Here is a 15,516-nt window from a genome sequence, read left to right as displayed (position 1 = left end):
CTCTGGAAAACCACCAGCCTGCCCTCACATAGACCTGCACCCGGCACTAGACTCAGACAGGACAGACAGATAGACCTTCACCTGGCACTAGACTCAGACAGGACAGACAGATAGACCTTCACCTGGCACTAGACTCAGACAGACAGACAGATAGACCTTCACCTGGCACTAGACTCAGACAGGACAGACAGATAGACCTTCACCTGGCACTAGACTCAGACAGACAGACAGACAGACAGGCTGACCGCGTTATGAGTTGATGTCTGCTGCTTTTCTGAAAACAGTTATTTACGGTGTCCTTAGTTTTCTTCCTGGCTGTCCGCTCTCTCTCTCTCTCCTTCCCCCATCTCTCACCTGTCTGTCCTCTCTCTCTCTCTCTCTCTCTTTCTCTCCCCATCTCTTACCTGTCTGTCCTCTCTCTCTCTCCCCCATCTCTTACCTGTCTGTCCTCTCTCGCTCTCGCTCTCTCTCTCTCTCTCTCTCTCTCTCTCTCTCTCTCCGTCCCCAGGGGGGTGTATGACATCGTGGTTCAGAAGGATGGCGCTGGCGTCTGCGTGGGCCAGTATGACAACAAGGGCAGCTTCGGGGAGCTGGCGCTCATGTACAACACACCCCGCGCCGCCACCATCATCGCCACCCAGGAGGGGTCGCTCTGGGGCCTGGTGAGACTCAACTCCGCCTCTCTCTCCTCCTCCACCTCCTCTTTTCTCCTCTCGTCTGCGTCTGGCCCGTCACCCTGAACACCGTTAACGCCTGCCTTCCTTCTTCAGCTCATCTCCCATCTAACCTGATTGGATAGGTGATGGATAGGTGAGGATAGGTATGGATAGGTGATGGATAGGTGATGGATAGGTTATTGGATAGGTGATTGGATAGGTGATGGATAGGTGATTGGATAGGTGATTGGATAGGTGATGGATAGGTGATTGGATAGGTGATGGATAGGTGATAGGGTTGCAAATTTCAAGGAATGTCATTAATCGATAACTGTTAACCTTAACAAACGATAGTCGATTAATTGATAAGAACATCCCACGCTGGACTGCGCTTTGCTCGCTTAATTTTTGTGTGTCTTCCGCTGTGTCGTTGAAATTTCCCAGCATCCCAATTATCCTTCACTACGTAGCGGGGTACCCTCATGTCCAGTCAGACCCTAAATCATGATTCCATTTCACGCAACTCCCGTTGACAACGTTTGTAAAAAAAAAAAAAAAAAAAAAAGCTCCATTCCATTAACAAACAATTAATCAAGTAACCAAATCTTAAGCTTCAGATACACTAGAAGACTTTCACAAGCTTAACAGATTATGAAATGACTGGGAGTATACACTAGACGACTGGCTTCTGATGAAAAACTGGGTATCGCACATTTAACGACTGGACCAGGTGGTGACAAGCTTACACTACACAATTGCGTCCAGAATCTGCTCAAAAATATCAAACATGTTTGATATGCTCTGACTCGCTCCGACTCAGATCGGGAGAAGTCTGTTCTCATCATACACTTGCCGATTTAAATCTGTACCCCTCATAAACTTACAGATTTCTGTGCCAAATTGCCACTCTGACTACCCCCAACTAGTGCAGACTGCTGCTGACTAGGACGGACTCGGCAGGATTGTGAATCGTTTATAAAATCGGGCATAATATCTTGTAGTGTATCCTCAGCTTTACTTGAGTTTATTCTTATCGGCAATTAATCGATAGTCGATTAACTGTTAACATCCCTAAAAGGTGATGGATAGGTGATGGATAGGTGATGGATAGGTGATTGGATAGGTGATTGGATAGGTGATGGATAGGTGATTGGATAGGTGATGGATAGGTGATGGATAGGTGATGGATGGGTGATTGGATAGGTGATTGGATAGGTGATTGGATAGGTGATGGATAGGTGATTGGATAGGTGATGGATAGGTGATTGGATAGGTGATTGGATAGGTGATGGATAGGTGATGGATAGGTGATTGGATAGGTGATGGATAGGTGATGGATAAGTGATTGGATAGGTAATGGACAGGTGATTGGATAGGTGATTGGAGAGGTGATGGACAGGTGATGGATTGGTGATGGGTGAGCATGTGTGGTCCTTCTACACAGCTGTTAGCGATCAGATCAGATCTCCCAAGGAGGAAGGGAGGAAATGACCTCCCACAGGGCCTGTCTGAACTCTGCTCCCTCCTCCCCAACAGACTCTGTGCTCTTAACCCGTCCCCTACATGGATCTCACACCATGGGAGGGTGGAAGAGCTTGAACTAGTAGGAGATCGGGTAGGGGTAGGGTAGGGTAGGGTAGGTAGGGTAGGGTTAGGGTAAGTAGGGTAGGGTAGTGTAGAGTTAGGGTAAGTAGGGTAGGGTTAGGGTAGGTAGGGTTAGGGTAAGTAGGGTAGTGTAGGGGTAGGGTAAGTAGGATAGGGGTAGGGTTGGTAGGGTAGGGGTAGGGTAAGTAGGATAGGGGTATGGTAGGGTAGGGAGGGTAGGTAGGGTAGGGTAGGTAGGGTAGGTAGGGTACGGTTAGTGTAGGTAGGGTAGGGGTATGGTAGGTAGGGTAGGGGTAGGCTGGGTAGGAGTAGGTAGGGTAGGGTAGGAGTAGCGTGGGTAGGGTAGGAGTAGGGTAGGTTGGGTTAGGGTAGTGTAGGGGTAGGGTAAGTAGGATAGGGGTAGGTAGGGTAGGGGTATGGTAGGGTAGGGAGGGTAGGTAGGGTAGGTAGGGTAGGTAGGGTAGGTGGGGTAGGGTTAGGGTAGGTAGGGTAGGGTTAGTGTAGGTGGGGTAGGTAGGTAGGGTGGGTTGGGTTGGGTGGGTTGGGTAGGGTTAGTGTAGGTGGGGTAGGTAGGTAGGGTAGGGCTAGGGTAGGTAGGGTTGGGTAGGTTGGGTAGGTTGGGTAGGTTGGGTAGGGTAGGTTGGGTAGGGTTAGTGTAGGTGGGGTAGGGTTAGTGTAGGTGGGGTAGGGTTAGGGTAGGTTGGGTAGGGTTAGTGTAGGTGGGGTAGGTAGGGTGGGTTGGGTAGGGTTAGTGTAGGTGGGGTAGGGTTAGGGTAGGTAGGGTAGGGTTAGTGTAGGTAGGGTGGGTTGGGTAGGGTTAGTGTAGGTGGGGTAGGGTTAGGGTAGGTAGGGTAGGGTTAGTGTAGGTAGGGTGGGTTGGGTAGGGTTAGTGTAGGTGGGGTAGGGTTAGGGTAGGTTGGGTAGGGTTAGTGTAGGTGGGGTAGGTAGGGTGGGTTGGGTAGGGTTAGTGTAGGTGGGGTAGGGTTAGGGTAGGTAGGGTAGGGTTAGTGTAGGTAGGGTGGGTTGGGTAGGGTTAGTGTAGGTGGGGTAGGGTTAGGGTAGGTTGGGTAGGGTTAGTGTAGGTGGGGTAGGTAGGGTGGGTTGGGTAGGGTTAGTGTAGGTGGGGTAGGGTTAGGGTAGGTAGGGTAGGGTTAGTGTAGGTAGGGTGGGTTGGGTAGGGTTAGTGTAGGTGGGGTAGGGTTAGGGTAGGTTGGGTAGGGTTAGTGTAGGTGGGGTAGGTAGGGTGGGTTGGGTAGGGTTAGTGTAGGTGGGGTAGGGTTAGGGTAGGTAGGGTAGGGTTAGTGTAGGTGGGGTAGGTAGGGTGGGTTGGGTAGGGTTAGTGTAGGTGGGGTAGGGTAGGGAAGCGCCCTCCTGGAGACTGGGCTGGCGGGCCAGGGTGTGTGAAGGGTGGAGGGTTGGGCAGCAGGGTGTGTGTTCCCCTTTTTAACAGTGCCCCCCTGTGGCCATGCTGGGGAACTACAGCAGCACAGTGTCTGCACTCCAGTGTGACTGCTGTAGTAATGTGTGTGTGTGTGTGCGTGCGTGTCTGGATATGTGTGTGTGTGTGTGTGTGTGTGTGTGTGTGTGTGTGTGTGTGTGTTTGTGTGTGTTTGTGTGCGTGCGTGTAAACGCCTCCAGGACCGGGCCACGTTCCGTAGGCTCATTGTGAAGAACAATGCGAAGAAGAGGAGGATGTACGAGGCCTTCATCGAGTCAGTGCCCCTGCTCAAGTCACTGGAGGTGAGGAGACCGGGAGGAGGGGGTGGGGGGGGGGGCGTTACTGCAATGGCTGGACAGATGGAACAATAGCTTTCTCCAACCAAACACTCTGTCTCTCTTGTCCCCCCCCCCCCTCTCTCTCTCTCTCCCTCCCTCCCTCCCTCTCTCTCTCTCTCTCTCCCTCCCTCCCTCCCTCCCTCCCTCCCTCTCTCTCTCTCTCTCTCCCTCCCTCCCTCCCTCTCTCTCTCTCTCTCTCTCCCTCCCTCCCTCCCTCCCTCCCTCCCTCCCTCCCTCCCTCCCTCCCTCCCTCCCTCTCTCCCTCCCTCCCTCCCTCCCTCTCTCCCTCCCTCTCTCTCTCTCTCTCCCTCCCTCCCTCTCTCTCTCTCTCTCTCTCCCCCTCACTCCCTCTCTCTCTCTCCCCCTCTCTCTCTCTCTCTCTCTCTCCCTCCCTCCCTTCCTCTCTCCCTCTCTCTCTCTCTCTCCCCCTCCCTCCAGCTATCAGAGAGGATGAAGATAGTGGATGTTTTAGGGATGAAGCAGTTCTCTGATGGAGAGCGGATTATCATGCAGGTAGGAGGGTCTCACCTGGACATGTGACCTGCTAGGGCTGGGGAGGAGCCGGGCACTTACTGTGTGTGTGTGTGTTGTGTGTGTTGTGTGTGTGTGTGTGTGTGTGTGTGTGTCTTCAGGGGGACACAGCTGACTGTTTCTACATCGTGGAGAGTGGTGACGTCAAGATCATGATGAAGAGCAAAGTAAGTTTGTCTCTCTCTCCTCCGACAGCTGTGTGTCGGTCTCACTACAGGGGCTCAGTGGAGCTGTTTAGTCTGTGGTCTCTCCCTCACACTCTCCCCCCCCCCCCAGACGAAGGCCTCCCAGCAGGACAACGCGGAGGTGGAGATAACTCGCTGTAGCAGGGGTCAGTACTTCGGAGAGCTGGCCCTGGTCACCAACAAGCCCCGAGCCGCCTCAGCCTACGCCGTGGGGGACGTCAAGTGCTTGGGTAAGAGCCCCCACCACGCCCCCTGCCACGCCCTCCGCCACGCTCCCTGCCACGCCCCGACCACGTGTGTGGGTACGGGTGTGTTTTCAGAAAGACACTCATGGGTATGGCTCTCTGTGTGTGTGCGTGTGTGCGTGTGTGTGTGTGTTTCAGTAATAGACATCCAGGCGTTCGAGCGTCTGCTGGGCTCTTGTAAGGAGATCATGAAGAGGAACATCGCCCACTACGAGGAGCAGCTGGTCGCGCTGTTCGGCTCCAGCATGGACCTGAGAGACTGAAGACCTTCACCGTGCCTTACACACACACACACACACACACACACACACACTCGCACGCACACACACACACGCACGCACACACACACACTGAGAGACATCCACTTAGCCTATATATTCTACTCACCCTTGCACATACATTTTCTAGCTCAACACACTCCTTTATAAGCTCACTCATAGGTACATACCTACACACACACACACACACACCTAGATTATCAGTTGCTTGAATTTCATGAATTAATTGCAAGCAATGTGATGTAACAGTCACAGTTTAGCAAGGACATAGAACATACACACGCACATACAGTATACTGTACACCAGACATGGGTTTTTCCTTCACGCGCGCATGCACGCACGCACACACACACACACACACACACACACACAGACACACAGACACACATATACAGACAAACATACATTCTATTCAAAATCATTCAACCTCAGCCAAGGACACAAACACGCAGTCACATCACAACACACATGTACACACACACACACACACACACACACACAGAGGCACCTACCCATTTGCAAAAACAGACCTTGGGAAAAATATGAAATAAAAACTTGGAAAAAGAGTAAAATAGAAAACCTAAAAAATGCAACAAAAAAGAAGTTTTAGAAACATTTTATGAAGAAAAAAGAAGCTTTGATAAAATATTATTTAAATAAAAAGTGTTTCCTCTTAGAGGGTGAGTCCTTTCAGATGGCCCTCCTGTTGTCGGTTCAGTTAGTGCTGGTGATCGTTACCACGGAGACTGTTCCTCTCCTAATCTTCACACACGTTGTGTATTTGATTCATGTATTATTATTATTATTATTATGATGATGATGATGATTATGATTACTATATATTCATTATTTTGTTTTACTTTGACCAATTCAGATAAAGCACCATCTCAGACAAATGTAAAACAAAAACAAAAAAACATTAGTGCTTATTTCTCCGTGATTATTCTGAATGAGTTGTCCTGGATAAAAAAATAAATAAAGCAAACATTTTGTTAAATGCTGTCTTCATTAATATTTGTCTGGGAGCAACGCTGGATGAATTAAAGTATGCCAGTATGAATGGATGAGTGAATGATGAATGAATGTACGTACAGTACAGATGAATGAAACCGAATGTTGTCCATTAGAGTGTAGGTGGAACTCCAAGCCGCTAGGTGGAAGTATTATGTTAGCTACATGAGGCCAGTTTCCTGTTAGAATGGCGCCGACCCTGGACCAGTGGATCAAACTGCATCGTATTAAGACAGAATCCAAAACCGATCCTAGATCAGCTGCCACCCACCAAGCACGGTGCTCGACCAGAGATTTCCGTCTCTGGGAGAAGCTTGAAACCGTAATAATGTAGGTACCGTATTTGAAAAGCGTTGTATTAGAAACAGCATACACAAACGTACTAGTAGGGTACTAGAGTGGCATACGATGCTGGTTTTCACTAGTTACGCATACGCTCTCGCGATAAACCATAGTTGTTCAACTTCAGACGACTGCAGTAGGCTAGTTTGCGACCGTCTGAAGCGAACTGTCACGGTCTTCACCCTAAATAAAGCTTACTAAACTGTAGACACATCCGAGATCCACACCCCATGTTATCACACTCACAGATACACTGATGTTATTTAGGGAGATCCGCAATTTGGTTTACTGAAACTGTTACTTTGTGTCAGGGCATACAAGACTGCCACTTAATGACAATCCTTATATGGTATTACAGACAGACCTTTCTAGTCTATCTCTGTCTTGTTACACTATGGTTATGTGTTTGTTGTATGCACACACACACACACAGATTGCTCGACTTGATGAGTTGGTAGATGGGCTGTTGAGATGATAGGGTTCGGGTGATGGCATCATGGTGGCGAGATAAGAATAGGCTTGCCTACTAGGCTACAAAAAGGTTAGGGAGACCAAATTAGGTAGGCCTAGTTTTCAAGCTAATTTTCTAGTGTTCATACAGCTTTGGCTCTGTTCAATCAGAATGTTTTACAGGAAGGAAGGAACAGTTTATAAGTTTGTTTCTACAGGCGAGTCACACCTTATGTGTTACTTTCTGTGTGTTAATGCCTTGCAACTGCTGTTTGTGTGTGTGTGTGTGTGTGTGTGTGTGTGTGTGTGTGTGTGTGTGTGTGTGTGTTGTGTCCGGCTGTCCTAATACATCAATCTACTTGGCAACGTGTCAGTATTTCCTGTGGTTTGTCGAAATTGTCACTTGCATGTTTTAAGCTACTGTGTCAGTCAGTCAGTCTCAGTCAGTCTCTGTGCTCCTGGTGCGAGTGTCTCCTGGTGCGAGTGTCTCCTGCGCTCTACTCACAGGTAAGGCTGCTTCCCTAACCTCCATCTTACCTGAGAGACACAGCCAACACTCGGCGTGAGGTTTTTACGGGCGTAGAGAATGTGTGTTGATGTGGGTGTTGACTGCAGGGCTGGGGTGAGTCCCTGGCAGCAGGGCTCAGCTGTGGTGTCTGGTGGAAAGGAAGGACAGCTGCAGCTCTCTGGTCTTCACTCTGTCCACCTGAGGAGGGAGGGACAGCAGCACTCTCAGGACCCGTCCAGCCTGTTAATGGGACCTTCTGGGTCAGCGGTACCCTGGGTCCAGACCTTCCAGTCTGTTAATGGGACCTTCTGGGTCAGCGGTACCCTGGGTCCAGACCTTCCAGTCTGTTAATGGGACCTTCTGGGTCAGCGGTACCCTGGGTCCAGACCTTCCAGTCTGTTAATGGGACCTTCTGGGTCACTGTACCCTGTGTCCAGACCTTCCAGTCTGTTAATGGGACCTTCTGGGTCACTGTACCCTGTGTCCAGACCTTCCAGTCTGCCCACTCCACAGCTGACTGCTCGACGGAGAGTAACGAGTTGACCATTCTGTCTGATATCAGGATAGGTTAGTAGTCTACAAAGTTAAAAAGGTTTGAACTATGTTTGGTCAAATTAGCAGGCATACATTAAGCAGTTGGCTACAAGCACAAGTCAGTGATGTGTTTTAACTGGTTTCAGGTTGAGTCTCTCAGGGCTGTAGGCTTGCCTAGGTGTGCGCGAAAGGGAGCTCTTTCCTCAGCAGGTGATTGTAAGAATAATGAGGCAACGTATTGCTGCAAAAACTTTGCTCAACAATGGAGCCGATGAGTTGAGATAGCGTGGGAGAAGGAGAACTCTACGTTCCTCTGAGAACCATCAGCGCAGCAGCTGGGCGCGATATGATAAGAAATATTCTCAAGAAACAGGCTGTTAAGAAACCAACACGGCTGCTGTCACTTCCACTTTTCTCAAGATCCGTTTTTTTCTGTGCACGAGAGAGATGAGCTTTGTGTAAAACCAACCTCTAGTCTCTAGACCCTTTATTTTATTTCATGTAACCTTTATACAATTTACTCTCATTGAGATATAAATATTTTATACCTCTGCTGCTGTCAGGTCAAAACCTTTTTTTCCCCTCAACTGAAAGCGTGGACTCTTTACAACCTCAGAACATCTCCCAGCCCTGAGACCAATTACATTAACTCTAACAGCTCAGCATATGGGACTTCATGTTCAAAAACATAGAACTTGGAATGTTCTTTTCAACAAGGTCTTCTTTCTCTCTCTCTCTCTCTCTCTCTCTCTCTCTATATATATATATATATATGTGTGTGCGTGCATGTGTTTTTTTTTTTTGCAAGAGAGTTGAGAGGACTGTATATGAAGAACAGTGAAATACTCCTCTCTGACCTCACAGTGGAGACACTCCCATAGTGCCTGTAGGGGACCACACCTGGCAACCCTGTCAGGTGGGTCTGCGTAGCGTTAGCTGACGGGGCACCAGGGTTGCTTCTGGATAGGAGCAGAGAGATGGGGAGCAGCACAGTGGTGTGACTGACACTCAAGACCTCACACTCAACACCTCACAATGTGTGTGTGTGTGTGTGTGTGTGCATGCATGCTGTGGTGTAGTGGAGGGTTTACAGAGGTATATGGAGTATACCCACTTATTTATCCATGGACACACAGTATACCCACTTCTTTAGTCAGAGTATACCCACTTCTTTAGTCAGAGTATACCCACTTCTTTAGTCAGAGTATACCCACTTCTTTAGTCAGAGTATACCCACTTCTTTAGTCAGAGTATACCCACTTCTTTAGTCAGAGTATACCCAATTCTTTAGTCAGAGTATACCCACTTCTTTAGTCAGAGTATACCCAATTCTTTAGTCAGAGTAGACCCACTTCTTTAGTCAGAGTAGACCCACTTCTTTAGTCAGAGTATACCCACTTCTTTAGTCAGAGTATACCCACTTCTTTAGTCAGAGTATAGACACTTCTTTAGTCAGAGTATACCCACTTCTTTAGTCAAGGGAATACCCACTTCTTTAGTCAGAGTATACCCACTTCTTTAGTCAGAGTATACGCACTTCTTTAGTCAGAGTATACCCACTTCTTTAGTCAGAGTATACCCACTTCTTTAGTCAGTGTACCCACTTCTTTAGTCAGAGTATACCCACTTCTTTAGTCAGAGTATACCCACTTCTTTAGTCAGAGTGTACCCACTTCTTTAGTCAGAGTAGACCCACTTCTTTAGTCAGAGTATACCCACTTCTTTAGTCAGAGTGTACCCACTTCTTTAGTCAGAGTATACCCACTTCTTTAGTCAGGGGGTTAACGTGTCTACTGTAACCTGGCTGTTGCTGATGTGGGTCCTCAAGTCACATACAGTTCACCAGGAGTCATTAATACCTTGCATGACTGGACCACCTCTGTCCCTCTGTCACACACACACACCATAGGGGGTCTTGTGTTTTGACTGCCATGCTCTCCTCCCTGTCTCCTCCTCTCTCTCCTCCTCTCCTCTCCACCTCCCTCCCCTCCTCTCCTCTTGTGTCGGGGCCACCCCCCCAGGCGTGAGGAGGAGCAGGAGGAGGAGCAGGAGGAGGGGGCGGGGTTCAGGGTGAGGGCCGTGCCACTGCACCACCGGCCCGACCTGCTAGAGGCGTGCGTGGACCTGGTGAACGGCGAGTGGCGGCGGAGCCGGGCCGCCCGCCTCCACGCCCTGCAGAAGTCCCGCCCCGACTTCCCCGTGTGCCTGGTCCTGCTGCGGGCGCCAGGCGCCGCCGGGCTGGTGGGCCACGTCCGACTCTCCCGCGTGGCGGGCCGCGGCGACAGCCTCTTCGTGGAGACGGTGGTGGTCGCCAGGGCGGAGCGGGGGAGGGGCTACGGACGGACGCTGATGGAGGAGGCGGAGCGCTACGCGAGGAGACGGGGCTTCCGGCACCTGTGTCTGACCACGCACGACAAGCAGCACTTCTACGCCCGGCTGGGCTACGCGCTGACGGCGCCGGTGCCGGGCGCGGGCGCCATGGCCGGGTTCGCTTCCGCCGAGGTTCTGCAGAGGTTCTCCAGAGGGGGGGGGACCCAGGACCAGGGAGATTCTGGAACGCTGAACGCCACCACAGGCGCGCCTCCTCCTCCTCCTCCTCCACCTCCTCCACCTCCCTCAGCTGGGCCACCTCCTCCACCTCCCTCAGCTGGGACGCCTCCTCCACCTCCACCTCCACCTCCCTCAGCTGGGCCACCTCCTCCACCTCCACCTCCCTCAGCTGGGACGCCTCCTCCACCTCCTCCACCTCCACCTCCCTCAGCTGGGCCACCTCCACCTCCCACTACTCCTCTTCTACCTCCACCTCCTCCTCCCCCTGGTCTCCCACCTCCTCCTCCTCCCTCCATCCCTCCTCCTCGTTCAATACCCCCTCCCCCGCTTCCCCCTCCTCCGTCTCCACGGCGACCGGTGGTCCAGACCCTGGAGGAGACCCCCTACAGAGATGCTAAAGGGGAGCCCATCTTCTGGATGCACAAGGACATCTGAGACTGACCACGCACGCACACACACAGACACAGACACACAACACACACACACACACACACACACTGACACGGACACACATACACTGACACGGACACACACACACAGACACACACACAACACACACACACGGACACAGACACACACACAGACACACACACACACACACACACTCAGACACGCGCACAGACACACACAGATACACACACACACACACACACACACACACACTTAGACACACAGACGCACACACACAGATCAGGAGAGCAGAGGCAGGAGAATGGAGACTGGGGCCTCTGGGCCTTGAACAAGAACACCTCAGTGAACATCTCAGTAAACAACTCAGTAAACAACTCAGTGAACAACTCGGTAAACAACTCAGTAAACAACTCGGTAAACTCCATAGACAATCCCTGTAACTACATCACTAGACTGGCTGTGCTGGAATGTGTCAGAACACGGTGGCCTCCTCTGTCCTGCTGACGGAGGGAACTCAGTGAACGGTTCTGTCTGAGGGCTCTGATATGAGATCATATTCAGTCTGGTCAACCTCCTCTGCCTCCTGTCAAATGGTTGTAATAAAGCATGGTGTGTTGGACTGTATGAGTTGTCTTTATTGTGTCTCTCATGTATCCTGCTGTCTCCTTTCATTACAACGGGTTTGAACCAGTTCATCAGTTTGAGATCATTGTACCGGTTACCCAGGGAGACGGAGCTCATTGTTTGAACTACGATGTAGAATGAGTGGAAATTCGTGAAATAAACTACTACTAAAAGCCTGCTAAGATTAAGTTACTAAAGTAGTTAAAATATCAATGTATATTTGGCTAGTTTAGATTTAACAGGTGTGTGTGTGCGTGTGTCTGTCACCCTCAGGACAAAAGCGTCGACCCTCAGTGAGCGGCCATGTTGCTGTGTCACCTTCCCCTCCCCACCTTCCTCCTCCTCCTGCTCCTCCCCACCCCGCCATGTGACCCCCTGGCCCCGCCCCCTGCGGCCCTGCTCCTTGAAGCCCCGCCCCTCCCTCTCCACGACACGCCCTTCACCGTGGTCTGGAACCTTCCCACCGACCGCTGTCACCGTCGCCACGGCGTCCGCCTCCCCCTGGCCTCGCTGGGCATCCTGTCCAACCCCGGCCAGCGCTTCCAGGGCCAGACCGCCAGCCTGTTCTACCGGGACCGCCTGGGCCGCTACCCCTACCTCACAGCGGGGGGCCACCGGGTCAACGGGGGGGTCCCTCAGAGAGCCAACCTCCAGGCCCACCTGTCCCTGGCCCGGGCCGAGCTCTCCACCCGACTGAGGCCGGGGTTCGGGGGCGTGGCCGTGCTGGACTGGGAGGAGTGGCGCCCCCTGTGGGTCAGAGACTTCGGCGCCAAGGCGGCGTACCGGCGTCTGTCCAGGATGATAGTGAGGCGGAGCCAGCCGTGGCTGTCGGCGCGGGAGGTGACGTCTCTGGCCAGGCGGGAGTTCGAGAGGGGGGCCCGGGAGCTGATGGCGGAGACACTGAGTCTGGGGGCGGAGCTTCGTCCGGGGGGGTTCTGGGGATTCTACGGGTTCCCATCCTGCTACAACAACCCCCCGGGCCCGGGTCAGAACCGCATGCATGCCTACACCGGGCGCTGCCACCCCAGGACGCGGCGCAGGAACGACCAGCTGGCATGGCTGTGGCAGCGCTCCTCGGCGCTCTACCCCAGCATCTACGTCCCCCGGCACCTGGCCGGGTCGCCCCTCGCTGCCAGCATGGTCCGCCACCGCCTGCTGGAGGCCCTGAGGGTGGTCCGGCGCCACGGCAACGCCACCCGGCCCACCCCCATCCTGCCCTACGCCCGGCTGGCCTTCACACACACGCTCACCTTCCTCAATCAGGTACAGGCTGGCCTTCACACACACGCTCACCTTCCTCAATCAGGTACAGGCTGGCCTTCACACACACGCTCACCTTCCTCAATCAGGTACAGGCTGGCCTTCACACACACGCTCACCTTCCTCAATCAGGTACAGGCTGGCCTTCACACACACGCTCACCTTCCTCAATCAGGTACAGGCTGACCTTCACACACACGCTCACCTTCTTCAATCAGGTACAGGGAGGACGCCACCGATTGGCTGTTACAGTAAGGAAGGAGATGATGTCACTACGTTGTAATATCGGTGGTACAGTAGCAGCATGATCAGTACCAGGCTGGCAGGATGGATGTTCTCTACCCTGCGTTAGGCTGAATCCTCTCACCTCGAGTGTGTGTGTGTGCGTGTGTGTGTGTGGTGTGTGTGTGTGGTGTATGTGGTATGGTGTGTGTGCGGGTGTGTGTGTTGCGTGTGTGTGTGTGTGTGCATCTGTGCGTGCATGTGGCTGTGTGGTGTGTGTATGTCTGTGTGTGCGTGTGTGTGTGGTGCGTGTGTGTGTGTGTGTGTGTGCGTGTGTGTGGTGGTGTGTGCGTGTGCGTGTGTGTGTGTGTGTGTGGTGTGTGTTCCTGTGCAGACGGACCTGGATCACACGCTGGGGGAGAGTGCAGCGTTGGGCGCAGCAGGCGTGGTCTTGTGGGGCGAACTCAGCTTCGCCAGGTCAAAGGTAACATCTCCATGGAGACGGCAGAGTGGAACTGCATTGATGCTCTGCTGTTTGGATTAAATAGTGTGTGTGTGTGTGGTGTGTGTGTGTGTGTGTGTGTGTGTGCAGGGTCAGTGCCAGCTCCTGAGGGACTACCTGGTCTCGGTCCTCGGACGCTACATCACCACCCTGAGGGATGACATCACGCGCTGCAGCCTCCAGCGCTGCCATGGCAACGGCCGCTGCGTCCGCCGCGACCCTCTCTCAGATCACATGATCCCCTCGTCCTCGTCTGACCCCGGCCTGACCCCCGACCTCGACTCCAACTTCCTCCCAGACCCCGGCGCCTCCCACCGTGACCTCAGCGATGTGTATGACCACTTCCTGTGCCAGTGTTACCAGGGCTGGACGGGCGACCAGTGCCATGAGGAGACAGCTCGGACCAGCCAATCACAACACGTTTATTAGCATAAAACATGGACGTTTCTGCCTCCATCACAGAGAGGCAGCGTCGCCACCTGTCACACATCTGGGGTGGGACTCATGATGATTATTTTAAACTCATGCTGAAATATGTGACCGCCACTGGAGGTTGGGTCCTGATGTCTGCAATCCTCAAAATACACTAGAGGGCAAAATACTTTTCTTTTCTTTTTTCTCTTTTCTTCTTTTTTTTCATATTACAAAAATTGAAACTGTGAAGAACATACTCAGTATAACAAACAACAGTTTTAGGATCACTTAATAGTCGTATTTTGTCGTCAAAATCCATGTCCTGTGAGAAGTATGAACAGCTCTGAATCTTTGAAGCCCTTTTTCTCTGCTTAGTGATTTCAGGTATACCAACATTCCCAGAAGCACATCTTCTTCAAATATTATTTCAATGCATGGCACATCATCTGAAAGCTTACGATTTACACTTTCATAATCTGTAAAAAAAAAAAAAAAAAAACTGAAAAATGACCTTTGAAGACATCAGGACCAGCCCTCCAGAGGTGGTCACATGTGAGCAGTCAGTCCTGAGAACAGGGAGTGTGTTGTGAGTGTGCATGTAGGTGTGTGTGTGAAAGAAGAGTCTCACACCAGGTGGGTGGTCAGAGTTGGCAGCCCTCTCTCTCTCTAGCCCCCCCCCCCCCCCCACCCCGGCCGACCAGGTGATCCGGCACGATTACAGCTGGAGCCTCAGCTCCGTTCAGGGTCTCAATTAAGGTCGTTTTAGTCAAACAAAAGACCGGAATTCAATTCTCCAAACGAGCACCGTGTTTTCCCCAGAACAAACAGGTTGAATCACAACATGCATAGCTACACACGTAACGCAACGCCTTGGCCTGTACTCACAACCTGCGTGCTGGTATGTTTGACAAATGTCAACCTAGCTGTCTTGTCAAAATTGAACCATGGTGATGACTCTATGATGTCATGACATTACATGACATCACTATGTTTATATGGGCAGTATTTGTATGAATGAAATCATACTGTAGTCTGCTCAAGAGGGTAATTTTTCAAATGTGTGATGGTTTGGAAATCAAAGAAAAATCCAATAAAGTTTACACACACCACCGTGCCACTGTTTCATTCATGCCTGTCTGTCTGCTAACACTGTTAGCTAGTTGGTCATGTGTCTGTGTAGCACCACATGTGAGTTCTAACATCCTGCTTCCATATAAGGGCGTCTTCACACAGGTGGGCGTTGTGCGTTTGTGGGCGGGGCCTCGGGGATGGGGGGTGGTCGCCATGGCGTCATGGTCTGGCGGTTGCCATGGCGGTCAGGTTGTGCCGCAGCGCCTGGAGTTCGTGGAGGAGCTGGGACGTTTCCGCGGCAACCGCCTGTCTCTCCCGTACTATGGCCTCGGTCAGCGAT

At 51.8% G+C, this 15,516-nt stretch overlaps 3 protein-coding genes across 4 annotated transcripts in view; all 3 read left to right on the top strand.

Moving 5' to 3' along the window:
- The window catches only part of prkar2aa (protein kinase, cAMP-dependent, regulatory, type II, alpha A), a 43,899-nt gene extending 37,689 nt beyond the window's left edge, over positions 1-6,210 (top strand). For both annotated transcript variants that reach the window (XM_084445285.1, XM_084445284.1), the window contains exons 6-11: positions 509-662; positions 3,900-4,001; positions 4,476-4,550; positions 4,670-4,735; positions 4,845-4,983; positions 5,137-6,210. In XM_084445285.1, the coding sequence (XP_084301411.1) occupies positions 509-662; positions 3,900-4,001; positions 4,476-4,550; positions 4,670-4,735; positions 4,845-4,983; positions 5,137-5,261 (661 nt within the window). In that variant the 3' untranslated portion in view covers positions 5,262-6,210. The remainder of the gene's footprint in view (positions 1-508; positions 663-3,899; positions 4,002-4,475; positions 4,551-4,669; positions 4,736-4,844; positions 4,984-5,136) is intronic.
- Positions 6,211-6,554: 344 nt separating this feature from the next.
- Positions 6,555-11,692, top strand: naa80 (N-alpha-acetyltransferase 80, NatH catalytic subunit). The gene is made up of 2 exons (XM_084445943.1): positions 6,555-6,618; positions 10,144-11,692. Coding segments are annotated over exons 1-2 (966 nt in total). The 5' UTR covers positions 6,555-6,616; the 3' UTR covers positions 11,108-11,692.
- A 318-nt stretch (positions 11,693-12,010) lies between these two features.
- Positions 12,011-14,120, top strand: hyal3 (hyaluronidase 3; the record flags this gene model as incomplete). The annotated part of the gene is made up of 3 exons (XM_084446102.1): positions 12,011-12,970; positions 13,584-13,673; positions 13,782-14,120. The coding sequence occupies 3 exons, from the start codon at positions 12,011-12,013 to the stop codon at positions 14,118-14,120; spliced, it is 1,389 nt and encodes a 462-aa protein (XP_084302228.1).
- Positions 14,121-15,516: the final 1,396 nt, after the last annotated feature.

This window comes from Borostomias antarcticus (genome assembly GCF_949987555.1).
Source record: "Borostomias antarcticus genome assembly, chromosome: 11".
Lineage (NCBI taxonomy): Eukaryota > Metazoa > Chordata > Actinopteri > Stomiiformes > Stomiidae > Borostomias > Borostomias antarcticus.
Note: the sequence above shows the minus strand (reverse complement) of the source record. Positions and strands in the feature narration are given on the sequence as shown.